The sequence below is a fragment of the Canis aureus genome, chromosome 13 (genome assembly GCF_053574225.1).
Source record: "Canis aureus isolate CA01 chromosome 13, VMU_Caureus_v.1.0, whole genome shotgun sequence".
Classification (NCBI taxonomy): domain Eukaryota; kingdom Metazoa; phylum Chordata; class Mammalia; order Carnivora; family Canidae; genus Canis; species Canis aureus.
Window position 1 is genome coordinate 44,288,338 of NC_135623.1, and position 19,773 is coordinate 44,308,110.

General features: G+C 41.4%; 1 protein-coding gene across 1 annotated transcript in view; it reads right to left on the reverse strand.

Annotated features, from left to right (window-relative positions):
• Positions 1-15,714, reverse strand: part of LOC144281718 (uncharacterized) — a 29,895-nt gene extending 14,181 nt beyond the window's left edge. The window contains exon 1 of the mRNA XM_077844424.1: positions 15,536-15,714. Within this exon, the coding sequence (XP_077700550.1) occupies positions 15,536-15,558 (23 nt within the window). The 5' untranslated portion in view covers positions 15,559-15,714. The remainder of the gene's footprint in view (positions 1-15,535) is intronic.
• Positions 15,715-19,773: the final 4,059 nt, after the last annotated feature.

A 19,773-nucleotide genomic window follows, 5' to 3' on the forward strand; every position in this document is an offset into this window, starting at 1 on the left:
GGTCATGATCCAGGGATCCTTGGGTCCTGGAATCGAGTCGTGCATCAGGCTCTCCGCAGGGGGCCTGCTTCTCCCTCTGCCTGTGTCTCTGCCTCTCTCTGTGTGTCTTTCATGAATAAATAAATACAATCTTGTAAATAAAAATGTGCTATGTGAACTGCTTTTCTGCTATCTTCTTTAAATTTGAAGGTATCATTACAGTGTTTCTTGGGTTACTGGTGCTCTGAGAGACCCAGGGCCTGACAACACACTGGGATGGACATCTGTCATCTTTTTTTCTCACTCAACATCCATCCCCCTGTCTCTGGAAACCCCATCCCCATTTTCTTTTGGAAACCACCTCTCCCCTTCTCACAGACCATGTGCTTCTGGTGGGACTGACCCTTCACTTTAGTGGTTTCAGAGAACGGTTATGGATTTCCCGTCCGGCCCATCAGAATGGCACCATGTTTTCTTAGGTCCTGTGAGCACACCATCTGCAGGCATGCAGTTGAAGCCCAGATGATGAAATGCAGCAGACCCAGACTACTAGCTGGAATTTCAGAAAAAGAGATTCCTTTTCTGCCTGCAATGGCCATCAGCTGGGAATCACCAAGCAGCCACTTTGCCTTCATGCAGGAAGACCTTGCCTGCAGAAAGCAGACTTGGAGCTGGGGGAGAAATGTTCCCGAACATCCTGTGTGTCCTTCTGGAGCCATTTATACAAGAAGTTGGACTTTAGAGTTATGTAAACCAATTTGTTTTCACTCAAGCCAATATGTGATATATGAGATGCTCATCCACAGCAGTCACTAAAGCAATGATTCAAATCAATTGGAGAGCGGTGACTTCCATAATAATGCAGCCACTTGGCCCCAACTGGCTATGCCCCTGCCTTCACAATCAGATCTGTCGGGCACGCGCTCCAGTGATCAGTCTAGACTGACCCCCAAACAGGCTGCTGCACCACCTGCCCTGAGTACGCCAGGGTGAGGCGGAGTAGATCTGTCCCCTTCCAGAGAGAGGAATGTCAACTCAGGGAGTATCAGGCTTTTGATGATTCCCTCCTGATGGGACTGACCTGCACAAAACAAAACAAAAAACACAAACAAAAAGCAAGGGTTTTTTGGGGTTTTGTGGGTTTTTTTTGTTTTTTTTTTTTTTGTTTTTTTTGGCGGGGGGGATAGGTCCTCTAGTTAAATACTGGAGTGGCAAGAGCAAGAACCCAAACCCAGGGAGGTTTTGTTTTGCTCTCCGGGAGGGTGGAGATTAGGTGAGCTGCACCTTCACCCCCAGGGGCTGCAGAGGCTGAGGAAAGTCAAAATGAGCCAGGAGCCGGCGTGCTGGGCAGGGGGCAGCAGCCTGCCTGGGCAGGTGGCCACCTCGAACTGTACGAGCAATAAAGCTCACACTGCAGGCGACGGGACGCTTGGCACAAGTCGAAGGATGCCCAAATGAGATGCTGAGTTTTTCATCTTCTCACTGGATCAATAAGACAGAGGCCAAAGACAGAGGCGCTGCTGAAACAGCATCTACATAAATAAATCCTCAGCCCATGCAGCAGATTCCTCCAGAAGGTTCTGGAAGCACGGTGGTAGCAAAGGGCACAGTCGCACCCCTACGTGACCCGCAGGCAGAGGAGCTCAGCCCCCGCTCGTGTGTTTAGCAGACTGCTGGTTCTACTGAGGTCTTCCTCCAAAAGGGCGTCTTTTCTTTCCCTCTGCTTCCTCAGACTGAAGCATCTCCCACTGAACAGCAGCGGCATTAGGGAGAGAAGCAACGCTGGATCAAGTAACACATTTTTAATGATGTGAAACAAAGCTTTAATCACCATAGTTATTTACAAAATAATGTCTTCCTTGCATTTGGTTTAATAGCACTTTGTCCACGGCTTTCATCAAAACAACTACCCATCTGACTTACTGGAAGATTATATTAAATGTCAGAAGAGCTCCCCAGACTCATAAAGTGGTTCCTCGCCAATCAGGATTTTAATTTTGGAGGGGGAAATAATAAATACAATAATTATTGAACACTGTGACATTAACTGATAAAGATTCCTGCTTCCCTTGAATTATCAATTTCACGTTGGCATAAAAAATAGATTAGTGACAATTTAATCCCACATCTGGTGACCTTTAAGTAATGTTGTAACACTTCACAGCTTTGTCATTAGAATGTCATCAGCCTTCTCTCCAAAAGAAATGATACCTAAATGCTTCATTTCAGAACTGTCTCCAAAGTTTGCTAATGTTTAATATCTGGTAACAAGACCCAGATGCACCAGGCAACTTCGTCAGTAGCAATTTTTAAAATAATCCTATTACAATTTACCGTATGACAGAAATTAGGTAGAGTCAAAAACTCATAAAGCCATAATATCCACTGCAGCTGGGAGACAGACACACTGCCACACCTTCCAGGTGGGGGGGTTGCATTGGGATCAGCACTGGGGGTGTCAGTTGGCCAAACCCATCAAGACTTTAAATACCCATCCCTTTCTAATCAAAATCTCACTTCCAGAATCCCAATCTATAAAAATATTTATACAAAAGACTGTTCATTACAGCGTGGCTTATAGATAGTATCAACCACCAACAAAAATATTTCTTAAAAAAACTAAATTTCCATTAAAGAAGGAATGCTTAACTAGTTGGCTACCCCCACATAATGGTGTCTGGCATGGTCACTAAAAAAGTACAAGCTGCCAAACATATGGACAGTTTAAGTTCTCCTTGCTGTACTGTCAACGGCCCACAGCTGACCCATCGGGAACTCTGCTTGGCCTCGTTTCAGGTGCCCCCGAGAGCCCAACTGCTGCGCCACCCGGCCCCTCCAAGCCCCCTGCCAAGCACCTCCCCCTCCCCGCACCGCTCACCTAAGGGACTGCAGCCACCTCCTGACAGGTCTCCCGCTGCCACCTCTTCTCCAGAAGGTCTATGAGGGCAGAGCTGCCAAAGTGATCTTTTCAGATAATTCAGATCGAGTCTCATCAAGCTTGATGGTGAAACCTTATAGTGACTCCCCTTCTACTCAACATAAAACCTAAAGTCCTCACAGCAGTGTAGAGGCCCTATAGGATCAACCATCCCCACCCCAACCATTACCCCTGGGTCTTCACACCCTCTTCCCGCCCCGCTCCCATCTTCCCTCGCTCTGCTCTAGTCTGACTTCCCCTCTGTGCCTCAATCACGCAGAATCCTCAGGACCTTTGCACTGTCCATTCCCTCTGCCTAGAGCACTCTTCCCAAGAGACGCAGGCGTCCTCCCTGACCTCGTTCAAATCTCGGTTCCAGCACCACTTTGTTAATAAGGCCTATCATGACCACTGTATATGAAATTGCACAGCGTCATCTCCCTGGCACCTCTAATCTTGTTTTCCTTGCTATCCGTTTTTTTCCTCACAGTGCTCACTGTGTTCTGATCTGCTGTGTAACTTACTTTCCTGCTCTATCAGTTCCTCATTGTCCACACCCCTCCTCTACCCTAGAATGCAAACACCACATTGGATCTTTGTTTTGCTCACAGATGCACCCCAAGTACCTGGCCTATAGCAGATGCTCAATAAACATTTGCTAAACAGATGCATGAATGACATAATGAATAATCTCCTCAGTGCTATCTCCTTCTGAGCCCTAAACTGGGTGCTTCACATATATTATCTCTTTTAACCCTTCCACCAATGCCAGATAAAGCAAAAAGGGCGGGAGGGAGAGGTGAGGTATCATAATTCCCATTCTGCAGCTGAAGAAAACTGAAAACCAGCAGAGTAATAACTCACCAAGGTCACATTATTTCTTTTTTTTTTATTTTTTATTTATTTATGATAGTCACAGAGAGAGAGAGAGAGAGAGAGAGAGAGAGAGAGGCAGAGACACAGGCAGAGGGAGAAGCAGGCTCCATGCACCGGGAGCCCAACGTGGGATTCGATCCCAGGTCTCCAGGATCGCGCCCTGGGCCAAAAGCAGGCGCCAAACCGCTGCGCCACCCAGGGATCCCTCACATTATTTCTAATAAGCAGCAGAGTGGGTGGAGGAGGGGGAGAAGACTGAATGCAAATCTGTCCACCTACCAAAGGGAGATCTTAACCACTTTGCCCTACCGCTTCTCCTAAAGCAGTGCCAACCAATTAAAAAGCCACCTATCCACTCAGCCTGTCGCCCCACTCTTCTTTGGACACTGACTATTTAGATGAATGTCACCAAATTGAGCAGTGTTTTATCTTCTATACATAAAAATTAAGTGTGGTCTGGGCGAAATGATGGATGAGGCCATAAGTCTTTAAGTTTCCTTTAAGCTTTTTGACTTTATTAAGTTCCAAACCACATCTTGCTTCTGGGAATGGTGTTTTGGTTTGTTTATTTTCACCGTGAGGAACTGTATGTCTCCCTCTTGCCCAGCTTATTAGCTTTAGTCATAAACAACAACCAGTGAAACAGGAGGCCACGTGGGGTTTTGTTTGTTTGTTTGTTTGTTCTTAATGAGATAGAATCCAGCACGGGACTCTTTGGTATTTTGGAAATTTTTTAATGTCAGCATATTTGCTTTCAGATCTGTGAATACAATTTTGTTCTGGAGGTTCTTGCTTTATGAGTGAGATTAATTTTAGTTAGGTCATTACTAAAAGAGTAGACCATCTTAAATTTAGTATAATATGTGAAGAAATAATTTATCTTCCATAAACTAAACAGGTTTTTTAAAAAACTGGTAAATTATCTAGGATCTAGGTAGTAAAATTAAACTGCAGTATTTTAAAGACAAAACCCTCACTGATTTTTTATAATTTGTGTAGGATCGGTGATGTTAATGCTAACCTCACAGTTCTCAGTGTTGATCTGGAGCCTCCATTGCGTGGGTAACAGAGCAGAATCTGTGGGTGCCCCACCCCTATCTTTCTGAACCATACCAGTTCCTACATGTCAGCCTGATTTCTAATGGCTAGCATCTGCGTCTTTTGCCTGAGACATTTCTTTGGCTTCCTTAGCCTCTTCTGTGCAAGCCCACAGACAAGAGCGTCAGGAAATTTGTACCCCTGGCAACAGCTCTCAGCTACTGGGGGGACTGGCATATAAATATCCCACTCCCTCACCCTATAGGATAACTCTGGGTTACTTACCCTATGCGGCTTCATTAGCTGCCCTCCTTTGCCTATCCTAATTCTCCACTCCACACCAGTGTCTCCTGGGATCACCTCCCAGGTAACCTTGTATCTGAATCCTTGTATCAGGATCTGCTTCTCTGAAACCAAAACCAAAATGGTTCCTTTATTTGAGGCTTAATTGTAAGTCTAATGAATTAGTAGTAGTAGTAGTAGTAGTAGTAGTAGTATTTCCTTCTTCAGTGAATAATTATTGAGCACCTACTATGTTCCAGGCATTATTCTTAGCACTGGGCATTCGGCAATGATGAAATAAACAAAAACTTCTGTCTTCATGGAGTTTACATTCTTGTGAGGGAAAAACAATGACCAAAAAAAATTTTTTTAATGTCCTATAAGGCAGATTATGATGGGTACGGGAGGAACATAAAGAGAAGGACCATGAGAGGGAATGCCAGCAGCCGAGGCATGTGGTGAGAACGGGAGGGCAGAGAATGGCCAGATAAAAGGGCAAATATAAACAAAGATCTGAGAGAAGCGGGGCACAACCAGGGAGGAAAAACGTTAGCCGAGGCAGGAGGAAACAGGTGCAGAGGGGACCAGACCTGGAACGTTCCAGAACCAGCAGGGCTCCTGGAGCAGGGTCAAGAAGGGAGAAGATGACAGAAGATGAATCATCTCTGCTACTGTTATTGTTACTGTTGCCATTACTGGCAGTACCGCAGCTTACTAGGTTTCTCTTGTTTCTACGTTTTATCGTGAAAATTACGGAAAAATTGGAAGATTTTATAGTGAACACCTGTGTACTCACTACCCGAATTTGCTATACTTGATTTTTCATACCTCTACCCTTCCATCCACCTATCAAGCCATCTTTTTAACGCATGTCAAAGGAACTGCAGACATTTAACATCTGGTCATTATATAGATACTGTTTGTGACTCTGACAACACCCTTGCAAGGTGGATGCTATACCCCCATTTTATGGATGAGGAGACTGAGCTTCAAAGAAGAAGAACAGCTCAACTGAGGCAGCACCACAAACACGTGGCTGAGTAGGGATTCCAGTCTGGGTTTGTTCAATGCCAATGCTCACATTTTTTTCCGCTATGACACATATGCTGCCCTTGGCCAATAGACTCATGTCGAAGAACAAATAAGGAGGCAAGCAGCTCTGCTCTTCTCTGAAGGAAGATGTTTCCCTTCACTATTTCCCCTTCACCTGAATGGCAGGGATCCAGTGATATGATGCTAAATGTTCACCAATCAGCTCTGTGGCTATGGGTGCAGAGAAGGGGGAAGCCTAGTATGCGACATTTGCCAATTTCTGGGGTATAAAGACTCCAACCATGGCTGATTTTAAGCTACCAACCTGACATCAGGTTGCAAGATCTTGTGAGCTAATACAAGGTGGCTCCCGCACACCCCTGCAGACCATAAAATAAAGTCTTTTTCTGTAGATGACAAATATCACTGGCCTTTGGGACCAGCACCAGATTCAGGATCAATGCCTGGTGCTCGTCCCCAATGAGTATTCAGTAAATACTGGTGCTGTTGGTAAGGTTAAGGATCTACAGCTCTCTACCCATGCCCACACATAGCAGCAAACCTCTACACACTCGTGCACGCACGTACACACAGACACATATAAGCATGTGTGTTTTCTCTCTAGCATGGATAATGATGCATTTAAATAATGAATATATAACATACTGTATAAAGCAAACTTCCCCCAAAAAAGTAAACATGGGGTAGCCCAGGTGGCTCAGTGGTTTAGCACAGCCTTCAGCCCAAGGCATGATCTTGGAGACCCAGATCGAGTCCCACCTCAGGCTCCCTGCATGGAGCCTGCTTCTCCCTCTGCCTGTGTCTCTGCCTCTTCTGTCTCTCATGAATAAATAAATAAATAAAATCTTTAAAAAAAAAAAAAAGTAAACATGCCCCTTTCTCCATGTCATTTCTAGCACTGGTCCATTTTTCCTGCTCTTCTCTTTGTCACATCACTTCTGCATCTCCTTGCACTGTTGACCACGCTCTTCCTTGGCAGGAGCAATCATGGCACACCCTGATGCCACAAAATACCTTCTTACATGGCTTGAGGTTATAAATCACATAGCAAACACTCTATACTTGGGAGGTTGCCTTTTCTCCTCCTTCTGTGCTTCCTCTTCACTTAAAAACCAAAAGATCTCTGACCTACAGAGCATTTCCCTCACTGCCCCCTGACGAGGTTCTGTGTGCTCATTTTCATCATGCCATCATTCCACCTGAAAGCTTGATCCTTTTTATCTCACCTTCTCCCACCCCTGACTACTCTCCATCTTCTTCACCCAAATTTCCCTCTGCACCTTTCCCCAGGGGCCCCATACCCCTAAGGTAACATTCCCAAACCCCAGAACGTGGTGAGGGCATTTACATCGACTTTGGTAGATGGTTACAGGTTGAGCTTTGAAAACAGAGGCCTTTCTGTATGGCATCTGTATGGCATCTCCCCTTCCCCCACCATCCCCTCACTCCTTACACCACACATACATACATATTCCTGCCCAGTGCAGGCCACAGCCCCAGGCCCAGCAGGCTGTAGAGCAAATAACAATCATCTCTAACAGAATTGGCACGAATGAGGTCTGACACTTAACAACTTCAAAGCATTTTTTATAGTATGGCAAATCCCATTACCATGCAACAAAGAACAGCTAATTGTTAAGAATTAATAATAAGAAATAAGTATAGATAATGGTTTAGCTGACACTGTCATATTTTAGTACAATATGTTCTGAAATATTTGCTCCTTTGGGTTGTGAATGTGCTATTTTTGTCACTAATAGGCCTATAGAAGCCTAGTGGAAATTAGTTTTCTCAAAGAAAGTTGTGTATTCTGAGATTTCTCTGATAAGGGGAAGGGGTCAATGTGCCTGTAGTTTCTGTGCTTCATTAAAATTCTGCTTCCGTACTGCATAATGTGAGTAATATTAATTTTCTAAACATTCGTGTACAGCAGCTGCTAATTTCCATAACAGTGTTCCTATTCTACAGGCATTTTAAAAGGGGGAAAGGAGATGACTACTGACTTTCTGCCAAAACGAAAGGCTCATCCTAACCCACTTCTGAATCATTCCAGACAAAAAGAAGGACAATATTAGGAATGCTAGCTTCTCATTCATGAGGCTGTCTGGATTCAAACATCACCACCTTAGACCCAGGGCTGGTGCACCTGGAATGAAGTATGAGCTCATTTGCTGGGTCCACTTTACCTGTAAACACCTTTTAGATGGCCCAGTTCATGTGACCTAGACAGGCTAACAATCTGAGCATGTCTGCAGCCCTAAGTCATCCTAGGCACCAGCTGCTTCTCCTTCCCTCTGGTCCATGCCATTGAAGTCCCAGATAGAGAGGTTGCAGCTAAAGCTGTACACACTGCTTCTGGGAGGGCAGCACAGCTGGGAACTGTGGACGCCTTGTGCTTCAGAGGCTTGCTCTCAGAGTATCCTCCCTCTACCCTTCTCCAGAAAACACTGGGATGCCTGGGCTCGTGGTCAGAATATAATTTAAATGTTTTAGTTGTATACAATCTCAGGCTGGAGCTTCCCTTCTTCTTCCCTCTACTGAAAGGAAGAGGAAGGGTCACAAACTTGAACACCATTAGTCTCCCTTTAACTCTCCTGTAGTCATGTCCTTTGGACGATATTACCCAACTTTGTGTTCATTCACCTCCACAATCCACAATCCATCATTCTTACCTTCAAACTCTAGCCTCAATTTATCCCCCTAACCTTACCTTCCACTCTCCTTCCCAAGATCCCACCATATCTGTCTACATGGCCATTCCCCCAATAAATCATGTCAAGTCACTCCTCCAAGTCTTTACCCAAACTGTCACCTCTGGCTGGATAGCCCACCCACTTCAATACTGGTAAAACTGTACTCTTCATCCCTTTCTAATCTCACTAAGTTAAATCCTCCTCAGCTTTTGCCCAACCCATCAACTGGGTTTTACTCATCTTTATATATGCTGTGCTCATGACATTGTAGGCACTCAATAAATCTTTGAGTGGAAGTTTCCCTCAAAATGTACCTACACAAGGATATGTAAAAATAGGTGATCATAAATTTTGTCAAGTCATATACACTCAAAGTTAGAGTCACTGTGGGTAAAACAAAGCATACTGCAGAAAAGAACAGGGGTTCATACAAGGATGGGTCAGACCCCAGAAGTGGCATCTAATTTCATGCTTGGCACTTTCCCCTACATTGTCCTCTCCTCCACCTTTCTGACTTCTCCCCAACTGAGTTGGTCCCAGTACTGTCATTCCATTCCCTTACCATGAAATCATTCCTTCTCCCTTTCATATTTCAAAGCTCACATAGCTGATCCCCAGAGTCACTGCCTTCTTAAAATCTGTCAAAATCATTCTAGATGCAAAGTGGAAAGAATAAACTAAGTAGATGTGACCCAATAGTGAAAACTCCACAGGTGGCAATAGTAAGAAATGCAAAAGTACTGTTCTCAGGTCTGCCTTTATGCAAGATTCCTTGACTAAATTATTTTTCCTTAACTCTAAACGTGCTACTAGCCTTAATACACACTAAAATTGGCAAGGACTCTCTACAAACAATATCCCTTGGAAGCCAACTAAGTAACTGAGGACATGTTAATATTAATATCAGAGCTTCAAATTCATCAATAGAGTCATGATAAAACTAGGTCCCAAGTAATAAAAGTAAGAGATGTACTTCATAATTTGTTTGGTGAAATCTCCATCAGTGTTGACTGTTAATGAGAGGTGATGGATTATTCTGTTTTTTAATTGACTACCGTTTCGTAATACACAGAATGTAAACACCCATTTAAAAAGCACTTACAGTATGAGTAAGAAAAAGTTGAGAGCTGAAGAATGAGGCTCCCAAAAAGCTAGATCTAAAGGATCAGGCATTCACTTGGCTAAGAAGGTGCCTGAAGGAGAGATGGGTCAACTTCATGAAGACCGCGAAGGAAATGAGCCCAGCGACTATGGAAAGAATGTCCTCCACCCAAAGTGCTTCCCCCAGTAAGCACTTGCTTATGGTAATATGCATTTGCTGAATGAACAAATGAATCTAGGTTAAAAAAAATTCAAGCTTTTCAATGTATATAATTTAATCAGTTGTTTTAGTAATATTTTTCAAAATTTTGCAAGAAAAGTTTATTAAGCATTCATAAATACCTAGGTAGAAACAATATTAAGATGACAACTAATTACATTGTTTAAGTCCTGTTCAGCAAAAGACTTTTGAGAACTTACCGTGTCCCCAGGCTGTACACAACACTCTGAGGAATACTAAGGTAAACTGGAGGTGGTCCCTGCCATGTGGATAAGTATCTGGTGACAATCTCTCAAGCAGGCAGGGCAGTAATACCTCTTCGGTGACCAGAGAAAAAGACCTGCCCAACATTATATCCCCAATACCCCTAACAGGGCCTTGAATTGCATTATTGAAGATTGTTTTCTTTGAGCGTTGAAGGTTAATTGAGTCTCTTAGCAAAAGTCAAAACCCCTGGGATGGGTACCTTCTTAATCCATTACCACCTGAGATTGGACCCAAGCGTTAGGCACAGAGGATGGAGATGCAATGAAGAAGGATTTCCAGGGCAGCCCCGGTGGCGCAGCGGTTTAGCGCCGCCTGCAGCCCAGGGCGTGATCTGGAGACCCTGGATCAAGTCCCACGTCAGGCTCTCTGCATAGAGTCTGCTTCTCCCTCTGCCTGTGTCTCTGCCTCTCTCTCTCTCTCTCTCTCTCTGCATCTCTATGAATAAATAAATAAAATCTTTAAAAAAAAAAAAAAAAAAAGAAGGATTTCCAGAAATGAAGAAAGGAGGCACCTAAGAGCATCACTAATTCACTATATTTATAATTTTCCTCATTTTTTCCCATGTCCTAAACAAGGAGACTGGTACAGAAAATCCATACCAGATTGTATTAGCATCAGCAAATGCCTTTTCCAGTTCCTCATAATTGGGTTTCTGAGCTCAACACCTGCGTTTTCTATCCTGAGCCAGTTCTAACAGTAATAGGCAGTGCTACTTGGGTGCTTAGCCTGGATCAGCCAGTATTCTAAGAGCTTTACAAGCATTATCTCAGTTAGACTATACCCATCCTATTCCCATTGTACAGGTGATAACTAAGGATCAGAGAAGTTAACTAACCTGTTGCAATCACCTAGATCTAAACTGCAGAGCCAGGATTTTAATTTATTTAAATTCAACTCCAGAGCCCAAATTCTTAATTTCAATACTATAACACCCACAATTCAGGCTGAAATCTTACAATAGCCCTATAACACTGACCTAAGAAACAATGGTCCCATACTAACCTGGGTACAAGGTTCAGTTCAAACTTGGTCCAGTGGAAACTTGGACCTTAGTGTCTTCATTGAAAAATAGTTTAAAAAACGCAAGATCATGTGAAATAGAGTTAATAAAATATATGAGATCATGTGAAAATCAGATAAGTTTATGAAGGAAGTGTTTGGCACAAAGTAAGGATGCCATAAGTAGTAGCTATAAACTAAAAATTTCCTCTGGATGCATCTTTGTTCTGTGATGCTCCTCTTGGCCTAGGGTCACTCAAACCTCCACTCCCTGCCTTTCACACCATCTAGTTGTCAATGGTTCTCAGCCTATACATTCAAATCTCCTGGGGATAAATACGTACATACATACATGTATATGTGCGTGTAATTTATATACACTATATGTATGTTTGTATACGTATGCATATATATGTACTGTGTGTGTGTATATATATAGATATACACATAAATGTCCAGGGGTGGAGCTTGGACATCTATTTTTTTACCACTTTCCTAGTGACTCTAATATGCAGCAGGGTTGAAATCCAATGCAAATGAAAAAATTTCTAGAAAGGGCCAAGGCCAAGGATCTTTGGAGTTAAAACAGCAAGGAAAAGGATATTTCTTAGTAAGTTAAAAGTTCTAGTGCCCAAGTGACACGGGATACAACTTTGGGATTTGAATTTGAATTTATGTAGGCTCCACACCCAACATGGAGCCCAACATGGGTCTTGAACTCAGGACCCTAAGATCAAGACCTGAGCTGAGATCATCAGCTGCTTAACCAACTGAACCATCCAGGTGTCCCACCCCCCTTGGCTTATTAATAAAAATTCCTAGCCATACTCAGGACCTGGACTCTGAGCTTGACTCTGCCCTCAGTTGCCACCTTTCCACAATCTAGAGCCCCTGACATGAGGCCTTGATTACCACTGGGACATGTCCCAGTCCCTCATGTTTTCACTAGCCCTGGTTAGAGGCTGAGGTAATCCTCTAATACCATGCCTTCACTCCCATAGCTGACCTTCCAGCATCAGCCCCACATGCAGGACAGATGTCCCACTTCTATCCACCCCACAAGCATGGCAAGGAGCAGCAGCTCAGTCTTACATCAAGTAAAGTCGCCTTTAAGTTCTGGGCTGAGACAAGATTCCTAGAATGAGTCTCTTTCTCCAAAAGCAAAAATAAATTCATACTAAGCTTCGTTGAGGACTATACAGCTTGATCACACACAATTCAAAACCCTGTCCTTGCCTACCCTGAGTTCAGCTGACAAGTCCATTAGCCTCCCCAGATGGGCCTGCTGCCCTCGAAACACAGGAGTCAAATATTCCCTCCCCTGTTCTTCTCCAGGTTCTACAGTTCCTCATTCATTATTTTTCCAAACTATGAAAGACCCACAGGGAAAAACATGTTCACTACTCACCCCCTGCCTTGAATTGGTAATCCAAACAGTTAACAAATGGTCCAGATGCAAATAAGAGGTTTACATATTTTTCACAAGATGGCCTCATTTACACACTTGTCACTCAAAAGAGGCTGAGCATATATATTCACCAAACTTGGCAGCATTTCACTCTGTGACTGAAAACAAACATGATAAATTTCTCCTCCAGAGATAATTTTGGTGATGTGTATAGGCCACTGAAAATGAGAATGTTATGACTTTAGTGCTGTGATAATATATGGTAGTAATTATATTAACAAGGGAAATTACACCCTTTTTCCGCAATTTCAGCTTATACCACCCACATGAATAGTGGGCAACAGCAAAAAAAATGCTGAAATGGTGCTAGCAAGAGAGGCGGAGCAATATTTGCTGAATTTAGAACCTACTTTAGTCACTTTTTAAAGATGTGTTGAGCGCCCAATATGTGCCAGGCACCATGTAAGCACAGTGGGTTAATGAATCCAACATGGCCCAGAACTTACAAAGGAAATAGGACATGTACATAAATTACTGTAATACCAGGTGGAAAGTGGGAGGTGACAAAAGAGAGGTGTAGATAGAGTTCTATGAGAATTGAAAGAAGAAGCTGTCACTTCTAGACAAAACTATGATGAACTCTGGCCTGTGCAGAAAGCAATCAGACACCCAAGAGGTGATGGGTCAGCAGCACTCTGCAGGTTTCCAGCATTGAGATAAACGACAGCCAATTAACACTGAAAATTCTGCCCAGTGACCTGGCTCTAGAGAACATCCCTCAGAATGCTACATAGCTCAAATAACCATGAAAGCAAACCCCATGTCCCATAGCTCCAGAAATCCTTCTAAAGAGTCTTTCACCAGAACTTATAACTGTATGGATTGATGAACTATAAGTAGAGATTAAATGCATGAGTAAAATTCCATAATTCATTTTGAGATTTTATTGAAACCAAATCCAAGATATGCACTCTATTCTACCATTCGAACAGCTTTAGTTCCATTCCTCCCATGTGCAAGAAGATATAGGAGATTCCAAAGAGAATTAAGACGCGGGCAAGACCCTGAAGGCAACTGGAATTTCACAGAGGAAAGGGAAGCATATAAAATAATTGTAAAGGTGATCTGCTGCTTTATCAACATGATTTGTTGGAAGGAGTATGTAGTTTCAAATCACACAAACTTGAGCTGAATTCCTACTTTGCAGCCTACCGGCTCTGTAACCTAAAAAAGAATTAATGACTCTCCAGGTTAACATTCTTTTATTTGTATGGTATTTAAATCATGGGACTGTGTTAGGGATTAAATGATATAATACCATGAAAACATTTTGTCTAATGCCCACAGATGTCTACTGAATCTGCTGAATAATATAAGTCGGGGAAACAGGAAGGGTCAGGAGACAGTTATAAAGAAGAACATAAAGTTATTCTCAAGGGGGACGCCTGGGTGGCTCAGCGGTTGAGCATATGCCTTTGGCTCAGGACATGATCCTGGAGTCCCAGGATCAAGTCTCTCATCGGGCTCCCTGCATGGAGCCTGCTTCTCCTCCCTCTGCCTGTGTCTCTGCCTCTCTTTCTGTGTCTCTCATGAATAAACAAATTAAATCTTTAAAAAAAAAAAAAAGTTATTCTCAAGGAAAGAGCTTGTCTCCGAGTTAGAGGGGCCAGGTAGTCTTCATGAAGAAGGTCATTTGAACAGGATCCCAAAGGGAGTGGTTTCTCACAATGTGATCTACTTTGGCTGGTGGGGATGGAGTGAGCAAGCCTGTACAAAGAAATGCCATTGGATTTTTAGATTTAAAATGTTGTATGTGAAAATACTTGGCTCACTGATTGACTCTAGGCAAATCAGTAACTTAACACATATAATCCCCCAAATACCAGACCACATCACTGAAAATCCAGTGGTGCCCAGGCCAACCAAGGAGCACTAGAAGAGGCAGAGTAGGACAATTCTTCCAGAACATTAAAAAAAAAAAAAAAGGTTGAAAAAGCTGGCATAAAATTTATAAAATATTTTTTTATTTCAAACAAAAGACCTACCCTTCCTATAAATATTGAAGCGCGAATGCTATGACTCATTGGGAAACAGAACTCAGAAGCATAGTGAAAGAATAAAATACCACAGTCAAATGGAGTTTACTCTGGAATTGCAAGGACTTCAGGGATTAAATATTAGGAATCTATTTTTAAAATTCAGTTTAGCTAAAAGGATTAAAGAGGAAGCATATTATCATCTCTATGGATACTAAAAAGTTATTTGATAAAACATAATATCTCTTCCTAATTTTAAAAGCAAAATATATAGAACGTGGATAGATGCTTCATTAATATGTTAAATATATAAATACATACTTCAACCCAAAAGCTAATATCACAATTAATGGAGAGATATTAGAAGATTCCCATTCAAGTCTGCAACAAGTTCACTTGTGCCACTTCTATTTCATACTCTCCTGGAGCAAGCACCTGGCTAGTCAATGAATGTTGGCTCAAAACCTCAAGAGTTCCCTGGGTAAAAATTGAAACTGGCCCCAAGGTCCAGGAGAGGCCAAAGAAAGAGGCAGACCCATCTAGACTGGTAGGTGGCAGGTTTAATAACAAGGTAAACTTACATCCAAGGCTCTCCCAGAGGGCCACAAGATAGGCAGATCTCTATATCTGCCCACTAAATCTTAAAAGTATCTATGAAGGGCTTACCTGGGTTCAATCATGTATACCATCTCGATGGTCTCAACACATTACTGTCTCAAGGCTGTGTCTTTGGAGCAGCTTCTCATGCCTCCAGGGGAGGGGGTAAGGAGCCTCTGACTGTCCAGGTCCAGCTCAAAAGTCAACTGGCAGCCATGTCCTCTCAGTGACCTCCTCCAACAATGAAATTAGGTAACTGAAAGAAGAGAAAAATTATAAAAGAGAAAGTAAAATTATCATGATTTGCAAGTAAGATAATTACTTGGAAACCCACGAAAATCAACTGAGAATAATTGAGAGAATAGTGTTTGTAAGTAGAAAATGTAATAAAGTAATGCTCCCAAAAATTAATATATAGAAATCAACAACCTTTATCTACACACATAACAATTAGAAGAAATAATGGGAGGAAATTCTGCTATTTACAAAAGTAACACAAAAATGTAAAATACCTATGGATAAACTTAACAAGAAATGTACAGGAGCTATACAAAACAGTTTTAAAGTACTTAAAAAATAAGTTCCACAAAAACAATTCAAGCTAATAGAAAGGCATTCTACATTCTTGAAAGTCTTAATTATCATAAAGATGTTAATTCTCATCAAGTTAATTTAAAAATTTACACAAACCCAAAAACCCACCAAGGAGATTTATTTTGGAACTAATATAACTAGTTCTAAATTTAGTGAGAAAAAAATAGAATATGGGGGGGGGGGAGTAATTAAAAAAAAAAGGATATTTATCTCATAAATTCTACCAAAAAAAAAGTCCCAGAGATCAAAGATTTAAAGGGGGAAAATAGAGGCGCTTGTGTGGTTCAGTTGGTTAAGTGTATGACTCTTGATTTTGGCTCAGGTCATGATCACAGGGTCATGGTTGTGAGCACAAAGATTCTCCATGCTTGAGATTCTCTCTCCTCCTCCTCCCTCCGCCCCTCCCCACTGTTTGTGTTCTCTCTCTCCCTCTTTTTACATAAATACATACATACATACATAATACAGGTGAAAAATAAAACCATAAAAGAAATAGAAGAGAAGATGGGAGGTATTTTATTTCTTAGTTTCTATTATCATCAAGTAGGGAAGGCCTTTTTAAGTATGATTTTTAAAATCCCAGGGGTCACAAATGATTAATGAGTTTGGCTACATAAGAATATTTGAAATCTTTATATGGAATAGTGAAAAAAAAAAAAAGTAGAAAACAACCTGGGAAAAATTTTGCAACTCAGAACAAAATATGATTTTCCTAATATGTGAAAAGCATCAACAAATCAATAAGAGATGAATAACCCATAAGAAAAGTGGACAAAGGACATGAAGTAGTTGACTAGACCAAAAACATGGATAGCAATGTAAATATATGAAAAGCTGCTTATCTTGTCCATAATAAGAGAAATGTAAATTCAAAATACAATAGATATATTTCTTTACCTAACAGATTGGCAAAGATAGGTAATAAAAACACTCTGTTGACAAGGATGTGAGGGAACTGCTATTTTCTTATATTTCTGATACTATTGTAAATTGCCACAGTCACTGAGGAGAGGAATTTGGCAATCTCTATCAAAAATTAAAATGCCTGTGCCCTTTGATACAACAACTGAACCCCCAAGGAATGGATCCTGCAGACAGTATAAAGAAAGGGCTGTATGTTCAGAGGCATGTACTACAGTATGAAATCTTTAGCATGAGCAACGGGGTCACTCTTGACTGCTTGAGAAGCCTCTGTTTATCACATCCACACAATGGAAGTGTTAACAAGTATGACAGCACCTTTGTCACACAGGATCTGACACTCAGGACCACAGGCATCCACTATAACTCTAGGCATCTGTCCCTATGCTTAACACAGTTCAGGTCCCAGGGAAAAGCTTCTCCATGTTTTTCACCCCATCGCTTCAAAATAAAACACAAGTCCATCCAAATACAGTGGAAATTTATAGGTGGTCCTAACTGCCAGCCTCAGCATGACCACTGCTTTGGAGAACGGGAAAGATGTGGCTGTAGAAGCTGTTTAGGCAAGGTCAGAGACAGATTACGGGGTCAAATGTTCCCCTCAGATCGCAGGAATGCAGTCGATTCTTGCATTCTTCAACAAGGCTAGGCAAACACTTTCTTACTTTGCGTGTTTCGCTTTTTTTTTTTTTTATTTTAACGTTCAAATTATGACAGTACCCAAAGAGTTTCTGGGTAACAGCTGATTGACATTGCCCAATATAAACAATTAATATTACTTCCAATTGTGGCGTGATATGGATTCTTCACAGTCAATACATACATGTCGAATGAATGAACAAACCAATCATAAAGGGGAAACTAGCCGATGAGTGTTTCACTAATTACCCCTTTGTATATATTGTATTTTTGAACCACATACATGTTCTAATTTGGCATGGGGCATGGGGGTGGCGAGGAGGGGTGTTGGGAAGGGTGGAAATCCAATGACAGATAAATGTTAGCATTTCAAGTAGTTCTGATATTAACATCTCAGAACCAAACACCATCCGATTTTGTCTGGCTCTTTACAGTTAATCATATTCTGTTGTATGCACAGCATAGCTCATTCAAGGTAAGTAGAGAAAATGTCATTATCTCTAACTTATATATTAAAAACCTGCCCGAAGTCAAATAACTGCTGCTAAAATCTGTCTACTTTTCAGAGGCCACACGGCTATTGTAAAAACACTTTCGTGGGTGACCCTTTCCTTTGTTCAGGACAGACAGCTCTCTTCTATGGGGCGGACAGCAGCCTTACTACTCGAAATGGTTGGAATCCATTATTACGGAATCCACCAATGTTGAGCTTGTGGCCAGTTCCAAATGCACAGTTTATGAAGAGAGAGAGGAAGTGAATCTTGTCTCTTCTGTTGTTTATTTTCAGAGTATCTTGTGTTTAGTAATAAACTGTTAAATAATCATAGTGAAATGTAATAGGATTTGCCTGAAAATTCTCTTAGGTAACAAAATTTTCTGAAAAAAAATCTTGCTTTACTTTCTTTTTCTTTTTAACTCTTTAATCCACTTCCCTATGGCGTTTGTTTACCCTCATTCTGACTTTTTTTCCAATGTTACATTAGTCTCTGGTATACCACATAGTGGTTCAACAAGTCTCTATGATTATGCTATCCTCACCACAAGCACAGATACCATATACCATACAATTCCATTATAACACCATTTACTACATTCCCTGTGCGATACTTTCATCCCTGAGATTTATTCTTTCCCTGTCTAGAAGCCTGTACCTCTCACTCCCTGTGACCTTTTATTTTAAACATCGCATTTTTTTAAGACTACATTACCACATTTTCCTTAATTCCATAATCTTTTCAACTCCCTCATCCTTCATGCACTGTGCTTTTGTATCCTTTTATTTTCAAGTCCTTTTCATGTTTTCTACCTTTTGTTTTATTCCCCTGGGAGCTCTTATTGTCATCTTAGTCTTTATTTTTAGGTTTCTACGCTGAACCATAACCCAACCATGAGGAAATAGAAAGGGCCACAGCCATGCTGAGTGGAAGTGGCAGACAGGGGTGAAGGAGGAGAAAAGGAAAAAGACTAGACAAAGTCCTGATTGTCTTTCTGGTCTCCAGGATATAATAATATCTTTGAAGATGAAAAATGGAACATTTACATCTATATAGGTACCTAGATAAAAATGTGACTTGCAGAACAATGAAATGCCAAGAAAACAGGTTCCTTTAATTAGAATCTTAGTTCAATGTCCAATGATTGAGTCAAATTTACTTTGAAGGCATGAGAGAGAGCATCTCCCTATAGAAGCCAAACTTGACAAATTAACTCTTTATCTTGAAACTACCTCACCAGTAAGTGAAATTCGGAATTGCTTTGTTAATGTTGATTTAGATGAAGCAAGCCCACGCTCCTTACAGATCTCCAAAGCAAGTTATCTATTTGATAAATCAGTAAGGATAGCCACAGTATGACTCCCAGGCAGAAAGATCAACAAACAATCAATATTAAAAATTTTGACGAATAGCTGTTCCTATCTCTATTTAACAGGCATTTTCATGTTTCAGATCAAGCTATTTACTCTCCCTCTTTCCTTGGAGCTCATCCTGGTTGATTTATCTTTCAAGTGTCTGTCTCTAATCTATCTATAATTCTACCCCAACTATCCCATAACCCCCAGAGCATCGACATACAGATCAAAAATAAACAATTAAAATAAGAGATGAATTTCTATCGAATGGGAACATGTATATTTTATAAAGTTTTTAGTGGCT